Genomic DNA, 10,266 nt, shown 5'->3' on the forward strand with positions numbered 1-10,266 from the left:
ATCACGTGAACTGTCTACACATTCATACACCATCACCAGGACTGTCTACACATTCATACAGAATCACCTGGACTATCTACACATTCATACAGAATCCCCTGGACTGTCTACACATTCATACACCATCACCTGAACTGTCTACTCATTCATACACCATCACCTGAACTGCCTACACATTCCTACAGAAACACCTGGACTGTCTACACATCCATACAAAATCAGCTGGACTGTCTACACATTCATACAGAATCCCCTGGACTGTCTACACATTCATACACCATCACCTGAACTGTCTACTCATTCATACAGAATTACCTGGACTGCCAACACATTCATACACCATCACCTGAACTGTCTACACATTCATACACCATCACCAGGACTGCCTACACATTTATATAGAATCACCTGGACTGTCTACACATTCATACAGAATAACCTGGCCTGTCTTCACATTCATATAGAATCACCTGGACTGTCTACACATTCATACAGAATCCCCTGGACTGTCTACACATTCATACACCATCACCTGAACTGTCTACACATTCATACAGAATCACATGGACTGCCAACACATTCATACACCATCACCTGAACTGTCTACACATTCATACACCATCACCAGGACTGCCTACACATTCATATAGAATCACCTGGACTATCTACACATTCATACAGAATCACCTCGACTGTCTACACATTCATACACTATCACCTGAACTGTCTACACATTCAAACAGAATCACCTCGACTGACTACACATTCATACACTATCACCTGAACTGTCTACACATTCATACAGAATTACCTGAACTGTCTACACACTCATACAGAATCACCTGGACTGTCTACACATTCATACAGAATCACCTGGATTGTCTTCACATTCATACAGAATCACCTGGACTGTCTTCACATTCATATAGAATCACCTGGACTGTCTACACATTCCTACAGAATCACCTGGACTGTCTACACATTCATACACCATCACCTGAACTGTCTACACATTCATACAGAATTACCTGGACTGCCAACACATTCATACACCATCACCTGGACTGTCTACACATTCATACACTATCACCTGAACTGTCTACACATTCATACAGAATCACCTCGACTGACTACACATTCATACACTATCACCTGAACTGTCTACACATTCATACAGAATCACCTGGACTGTCTTCACATTCATACAGAATCACCTGGACTGTCTACACATCCATACAAAATCAGCTGGACTGTCTACACATGCATACAGAATCACCTGGACTGTCTACACATTCATACATAATTACCTGGACTGTCTACACATGTATACAGAAGCACCTGGACTGTCTACACATGCATACAGAAGCACCTAGACTGTCTACACATTCATACACCATCACCTGAACTGCCTCCAAATTCCTACAGAATCACCTGGACTGTCTATACATGGATACAGAATGACCTGAACTGTCTACACATACATACAACAATCACCTGGACTGTCTACACATTCATACGGAATTACCTTGACTGCCTACACATTCATACACCATCACGTGAACTGTCTACACATTCATACACCATCACCAGGACTGTCTACACATTCATACAGAATCACCTGGACTATCTACACATTCATACAGAATCCCCTGGACTGTCTACACATTCATACACCATCACCTGAACTGTCTACTCATTCATACACCATCACCTGAACTGCCTACACATTCCTACAGAAACACCTGGACTGTCTACACATCCATACAAAATCAGCTGGACTGTCTACACATTCATACAGAATCCCCTGGACTGTCTACACATTCATACACCATCACCTGAACTGTCTACTCATTCATACAGAATTACCTGGACTGCCAACACATTCATACACCATCACCTGAACTGTCTACACATTCATACACCATCACCAGGACTGCCTACACATTCATATAGAATCACCTGGACTGTCTACACATTCATACACTATCACCTGAACTGTCTACACATTCATACAGAATCACCTCGACTGACTACACATTCATACACTATCACCTGAACTGTCTACACATTCATACAGAATCACCTGAACTGTCTACACATTCATACAGAATCACCAGGATTGTCTTCACATTCATACAGAATCACCTGGACTGTCTACACATCCATACAAAATCAGCTGGACTGTCTACACATGCATACAGAATCACATGGACTGTCTACACATTCATACAGAATCACCTGGACTGTCTACACATTCATACAGAATCACCTGGATTGTCTTCACATTCATACAGAATCACATGGACTGTCTACACATTCATATAGAATCACCTGGACTGTCTACACATTCCTACAGAATTACCTGGACTGCCAACACATTCATACACCATCACCTGAACTGTCTACACATTCATACACCATCACCAGGACTGCCTACACATTCATACAGAATCACCTCGACTGACTACACATTCATACACTATCACCTGAACTGTCTACACATTCATACAGAATCACCTGGACTGTCTACACATTCATACAGCATCACCTCGACTGTCTACACATTCATATAGAATCACCTGGACTATCTACACATTCATACAGAATCACCTGGACTGTCTACACATTCATACAGCATCACCTGGACTGTCTACACATTCATACACCATCACCTGGACTGTCTACACATTCATACACCATCACCTGGACTGTCTACACATTCATACAGAATTAACTGGACTGTCTTCACATTCATACAGCATCACCTGGACTGTCTTCACTTTCAAACAGAATATGTGACTTTGCATTAATGTATTTGTATATAGAATTTAATACTACGTGAATGTCACTGGTCAATACAAACATCTTAGTGTCAGCCAGGCTCCTATCTGAACACTGCAATGTTTGTTATCAAGGGGTATCATTGGAGTACATGTGAGGAACAAATATTGCTTTCCACCCACCTAGGAAAGGCAAGAGAAGCACTTGCAGCTGCTGAATCTTGTATGTGTTGCAGAACTCTCCAGTGTACTGAGCGCCGTCACTACCCCATCGCACAGAGTCGGAGCTTCACCATCACCAACGAGATCAAGGTGGACTACATCACCACGGCATTACTATGCCCCTAGAAGAACTAGTGTGCAGGACCAGCAGCAGATGTCCTTGTGTTCAAGCCGACCAACTTGATGCATCTAAACATCTATATAGTATTTTGTTAGATTTACACAGGCACGTTTGTACGATATGTTTTTCTGGATTTCTTGTATGAATTTTGGAAAGGACTTTGTGATATATTGTTACACTTTTGTTTTGGTTATAAACTAAAACCTTTGATATATTTATTTATACAGTTGTTATTCTCATTTTTGAGACCATGTAAAATTGCAATACCATGCACTGTCTGTTCAGTGGTTTTAGTAGGCAACATACATCGAGACATAGGTTATTTGCATTAATGTATTTTGGACTTTAGATATTATGCAGATTATGCTAATTGTAAACAGTGTTGATCAAATATCACTGGTGGGTGGTGAAATACACTTTCTAGATCCAGCTGCTTCTATTGAATGATCGAGTTCACTAAATATGCATAAACTGGTTTACATCAGACAATCAACATGTAAGACAGGGTTTGTTTGATTGGACCTCATCATCCCACATGAAGGGAGCAGGTAGTTTCTAATCCTGTGTGGAGATAGTGTGCTGACATGTGTTAGGGAACATGGGATCCGACAACTGAACATGAACTTATAGATAAGTCAATGTCAATAACTGCTGTGTCATCCACCATCTATCTAGGAGACATTCGCGCTCTTCACTTTCTTTGGGCCTCAGCCTCAGTTTTTCTACCTGTATTTGTATCAGGGTAGTATTTAATCTGGTGAGTGATATTTTCAGTATTACCAACTTGGTTGTAAGGTTGTAAGCATGTTGCTAGTCTTAAGGATGTGACTATTTTGACAATGTTAACACAGTTAAAATACTTAATTCTTAGTATGTTAATATATTGTTTCTATTTGTTACATCTAATAAAAAGTAGGGTTTTTTTATCAGGTGTGTTTCTGTTATTAAGTTCAACTATTCACAAGGATGAGAATGTTTTTTTAAGAATACACTGATAGTCAGGTGTCCGGGGATTTGTATGTAACACGTCCCATTTTAATTCTGGAAACCCAAAAGTCCAGAAACTCTACGGTCGTGGCTGACTCTCGGTCAAAGGTATTTACAAAATTAACATGCTGTTTTCATGGGAACATACCAAGGAAGAAAAAATGAAAAGAAAATTGTTAAAAAACTCAATATTTATACTATATCGCCCATGTGGCCCATGGGCGAAGACTGGCCCATGGGTAGGCCCATGGGCAGGCCCATGGGCGAGAATATGTTCCTTTACTCAAAACTAATGTTTTTGTTTCGCAAATACATTAAATGTAGTCATTCAAGTATCATCAAACAAAATTTAACTCATTTTAACTTAATTCAACTATTTTATAGCGATATTGAAATATTTTGCCCATGGATGAGAAAAAGGTTTTGCCGATGGGCAGGCCCATGGGCGAAAATATGTTCCTTTACTTAAAACTCATGTTTTTGTTTCGCAAATACATTAAATGTATTCATTCAAGTATCAAGACACAAAATTTAACTTATTTTAACTTAATTCAACTATTTTATAGCAATATTGAAATATTTCGCCCATGGGCAAGAAAAAGATTTGGCCCATGGGCGAGAATATGTTCCTTTACTTAAAACTCATGTTTTTGTTTCGCAAATACATTAAATGTATTCATTCAAGTATCGTGACACAAAATGTAACTCATTTTAACCTAATTCAACTATTTTATAGCGATATTGAAATATTTCGCCCATGGGCGAGAAAAAGGTTTGGCCCATGGGCGAGAATATTTTCCTTTTCTCAAAACTTATGTTTTTGTTTCGCAAATACTCGAGGTGTTCTTACCATTTTCATGGCACATAATGTTACTCAATTTTACTTAATTCAACTATGTTATAGCGTTATTGAAATATTTCACCCATGGGTGAGGAAAGGTTTGGCCCATGGGCAGGCGCATGGGCGAGAATATTTCCCTTTGCTCAAAACTTGTGTTTTAGTGTCGCATATATATAGTTCTTAGAAGTTTCATGTCACATAATTTAACAAATTTTAACTTAATTCAACTATTTTACAGCGTTATTAAAATATTTCTCCCATGTTTTCGTCAGTCCCTTTAAAGCATCAACTAACTGTGTGCAAAGTATACTGTATCATGTGAAATATACTTTATGTTATATCATTACATTACTATTTAAAAAGGGCATTTGGTTGGATGTTTTCTTTATAGAAGTTCTACAAATTTCACCTGTTTTACATATTGTAGCGATCTTTAATGAATCCGGCCTTACCTCTCAAAATGTTTTGACAGTTTATCATACGAATTCATGTGCGTGTACTCCAATTCATTGGAGTTATTTTCCACAACCCATTAAAGTTTAGTTAGTTTCTATTTCATTTCCCATTTCATGTCCCGTTGATACATCACACTGGGCAATTACGTGGCACTAGGTATGCAATATACAGTTACGAGTGCGCATATTTTATTGGAAAAAACTATTCGTCTTTTATTGCATAACGTTTGGCTGAATATCTTACATTCTAACGAAATCTCGAAATAATTATTTAATTACATGCGGTGTCGAACTGACCAGTGGGAATTATGTTTCAATGCCATTGAGGAAAACGTGAGTGAATATTGTGACACTAAAGCAACTTTTAACTGCATTGTCACTTTTGGTATGAAAATGGTAATAGTTAAGAAAAACGCAACAGCCTTCTTATGATAATTCTCATATTCTCATTAGTACGTTGTGTCTAATTATAGTGTCGGACTTATTTACAGGTGATTCTACAATACTTGCTCTCAGTCAATTACAATCTGCCACACCACACGTGAATAAACAGTGATGCAGGTGTTGCTGTGGGCAAATATCTAGCCTGTACATGTATATTTTTTGTGGATACATGTATTACATATTTTCGTTGATATGTGGATATATTAAGCACAAAGACACAAAAAGTTTATGAAAGATGAATCGGTGCCTTGATATATGTATTCAACGAGAACGATTCTTGTATTTTCTCCGCGATCCTGATGTGTATCATCGTTTAATGGGTCATTCATTAAAAGTATGTTGTGAGGCGATATCAAAGGAGCCGCTTTATTTCACAGTGTCGTCCGTTTCGCGTGAACTACCACCCCACCCTGTCAGTAAGAGTTATGTAATCGGTACACAAATATATTTGATGCGATGTCAGTGTGTTGTAGACTGTCGTAGGTTTACACATATCTATTGCAAGTTTTAGTACTCATATACTTTCTCTTTTTGTGTTGATATAATTTCTATTTTCGTTCATGATATGATTTTATTTTTATCTTAGGGTGCTATGTTTTTATATGTTCGAGTAGCTGTCTGTCCCTCATAAATTGACATAGTTCTGCCTCGCTATTGCATCTCTTGACTACAGGAGATCTACAGCATATAGCGGATCTAACTGCAATTCTTGTTTTAACCAAGCGGGTTTGACATTCCAGTAACTGGATTCAGGTTGATTGCAAGATATGCATACCTCGTCATAGAGATTGTTGTGAATTCCTCAAAATTTTGTTTGTTTGTTAGTTGTATAACGCCGCATCATCGTTTAATGGGTCATTCATTAAAAGTATGTTGTGAGGCGATATCAAAGGAGCCGCTCTATTTCACAGTGTCGTCCGTTTCGCGTGAACTACCACCCCACCATGTCAGTAAGAGTTATGTAATCGGTACACAAATATATTTGATGCGATGTCAGTGTGTTGTAGACTGTCGTAGGGTACACATATCTATTGCAAGTTTTAGTACTCATATACTTTCTCTTTTTGTGTTGATATAATTTCTATTTTCGTTCATGATATGATTTCATTTTTATCTTAGGGTGCTATGTTTTTATATGTTCGAGTAGCTGTCTGTCCCTCATAAATTGACATAGTTCTGCCTCGCTATTGCATCTCTTGACTACAGGAGATCTACAGCATATAGCGGATCTAACTGCAATTCTTGTTTTAACCAAGCGGGTTTGACATTCCAGTAACTGGATTCAGGTTGATTGCAAGATATGCATACCTTGTCATAGAGATTGTTGTGAATTCCTCAAAATTTTGTTTGTTTGTTAGTTGTATAACGCCGCATCATCGTTTAATGGGTCATTCATTAAAAGTATGGTGTGAGGCAATATCAAAGGAGCCACTCTATTTCACAGTGTCATCCGTTTCGCGTGAACTACCACCCCACCCTGTCAGTAAGAGTTATGTAATCGGTACACAAATATATTTGATGCGATGTCAGTGTGTTGTAGACTGTCGTAGGGTACACATATCTATTGCAAGTTTTAGTACTCATACACTTTCTCTTTTTGTGTTGATATGATTTCTATTTTTGTACATGATATGATTTCATTTTTTATCTTTGGCTGCTATGTTTTTATATGTTCGAGTAGCTGTCTGTCCCTCATAAATTGACATAGTTCTGCCTCGCTATTGCATCTCTTGACTACAGGAGATCTACAGTATATAGCGGATCTAACTGCAATTCTTGTTTTAACCAAGCAGGTTTGACATTCCAGTAACTGGATTCAGGTTGATTGCAAGATATGCATACCTCGTCATAGAGATTGTTGTGAATTCCTCAAAATTCTGTTTGTTTGTTAGTTGTATAACGCCGCACTTAGCAATATTTCAGCTGTATGACGGCTTTCTGTAAATAATCGAGTCTAGACCAGACAATCCAGTGATTGAAATCATGTGCATCGATCCACGCAATTGGGATACGATGACATGCATCAAACCAAGTCAGCGAGTCTGACCACCCGAACCCGGTAGTCGCCTCTTACGACAAGCGCTGTCGCCCTTTTACGCCAAGAATGGGTTGTTGAAGATCTTCACGGGTCCATTGAGGCAGGGATTTGTATAAAGTCATTCAGACAGCATACAATGCCAACTCAAAAATTATACTCAATGTCTCCGCAAAGTAATATAGTACCGTACTTAGAGTACATATGAGATTATACTCAGGTTAGGGAGATGTTTAATCCATATAACGTGTTATTATTCTACCTAACAATGTATTTAATCAAATGAATACAAAACAAACTCAACGGCTAAAAGGTTTCATTGAAAAAACTACCCCCTGGTCTTGCCTAATAAAACAACTGCAACCCGACACAGATTAAACGAAACTTACAAACACAATCATAATCTGGTTAATCTGTATCACTCAACAAGTTGGCGCCGCTTATTCTGCCCACAGTATGACAGTATTGGGCAGCTCAGTAATTAGGAGGTAAAATCAGGCAGGTACACTGGTCACACTTGACTGGTCTGTCTGATGATTAGGTCGTCTGTCAATTGGGAGTGAACCATGGCAAGTACTATCTGCGAAACTATTTGCTCCTTTTATGGGACCGATTAGTTTTATGACCATGGGCCTCGACACAAGCGTGGTGATGCAAGACAAGTTATACATGTACATCCGATACTGGTGACTGTTTTTCGCTATTCATATTCTAAATACATCATAATACCACAACATTTTAGTACTCCTTGAAACTTTACAATCACTTCAATATCTACAATAAATTGAACGAGTACAAATGATATATTGCAGATTATTAAATCATTGTCTCTATTATCAGCCGCTACGCTTGTATCGTTTGCATTGTACAAAGAAATATTTTGTCTGTCCTTTTGCAGATTTAGCCTCAGAATGTGCTCATTCGAATTAGGAACGAAAATAATTGCTCATCATGAGTATATATAATACACTGTAGATGTATTCACTTAAAAGTCCTATACGACCTTCGCGAGCGAGTTGAATGATCCAGGTTAATTGGAACGAAGTCTAGAAAGGGTTATAAGGTTTTGTATTTGGTAATGTGTAGGTTTGTTAAATATGATTTTTTTAATTCCTTTTATTTCAATATGTAAAAACATAATTATGCGCTTAAAAACAGCTGACTTGATTGGAGATATGGCGTTAGCCACCTGACATTGTCTGTTGGACACGGTTTAACCTTACTGTGTCCTCACCCTGGTTGTTGTTACCGTTGTTATAAGGGATTAGGAGCTACGGCTCATTGCATTTTTGGTTACAGTCTGTCTCACTAAAGTGGACATGTGGAGGTGAACTCTGTTCAATTAGTATCTGAAATGCCCAAAAATGTGAACTCCAAACAATAATAACCTGAGACGTAATTCAAACTCCTTCCACACTGACATCGCATCAAATATATTTGTGTACCGATTACATAACTATTTTTGACAGGTTGGGATGGTAGTTCACTGGACGACACTGTGTATATTGGCCGGCTCCTTTGATATCTCCTCCAAACATACTTTTATTGAATGACCCCATTAAACGATGATACACATCTCGATGAATATTTCAAGGCACTAATTCATCTTTCATAAACATTTTTTTGTCTTTGTGCTTAATATATCCACATATCAACGAAAATTTGTAAAACATGTATTCACAAAATAAATATACATTTTCAGGCTAGGTATTTGCCCACAGCAACACCTGCATAACTGTTTATTCACGCGTGGTGTGGTAGATCGTAATTGACCGAGAGCAGGTATTGTAGAATCACCTGTAAATAAGGCCGACACTATAATTAGATACAACGTCCTAATGAGAATATGAGAATTATCATAAGAAGGCTGTTGTTTTTTCTGAACTGTTACCATTTTCATACCAAAAGTGACAATGCATTTAAAAGTTGCTTTAGTGTTATAATATTCACTCAAGTTTTCCTCAATCGCCTGTAAACACAATTCCCATTGGTCAGTTCGACACCGCATATAATTAAATAATTATTTCGAGATTTCGTTAGAATGTGAGAGATTCAGCCAGACGTTATGCAATGAAAGACGAATCGTTTTTTGTTGCCATTAAAATACGCGCACGTGTACCTGTATATTGCATACTTAGTGTCACTTACTTTCCCAGTGTGATGTTTCAACGAGACATAAAATGGGAAATGAAAAAGAAACTAACTAAACTTTAATGTGTTGGAAAATGTCGCCAATGAATTGGCGTATCGTTTCAATATGTAAAAAAGGTGAAATTTGTAAAACTTCTGTAAAGGAAACATCCAACCAAATGCCCTTTTTAAATAGTAATGTAATGATATAATATAAAATATATTTCACATGATACAATATACTCTGCACA

General features: G+C 37.8%; 1 protein-coding gene across 1 annotated transcript in view; it reads left to right on the forward strand.

Moving 5' to 3' along the window:
* The window catches only part of LOC124123557, a 126,219-nt gene extending 122,170 nt beyond the window's left edge, over window positions 1–4,049 (forward strand). The window contains exon 28 of the mRNA XM_048381967.1: window positions 3,017–4,049. Within this exon, the coding sequence (XP_048237924.1) occupies window positions 3,017–3,128 (112 nt within the window). The 3' untranslated portion in view covers window positions 3,129–4,049. The remainder of the gene's footprint in view (window positions 1–3,016) is intronic.
* The last annotated feature ends 6,217 nt before the right edge of the window (window positions 4,050–10,266 follow it).

The sequence above is a fragment of the Haliotis rufescens genome, unplaced genomic scaffold, assembly GCF_023055435.1.
Source record: "Haliotis rufescens isolate VD_foot unplaced genomic scaffold, xgHalRufe1.0.p SCAF_4, whole genome shotgun sequence".
Classification (NCBI taxonomy): Eukaryota; Metazoa; Mollusca; class Gastropoda; order Lepetellida; family Haliotidae; genus Haliotis; species Haliotis rufescens.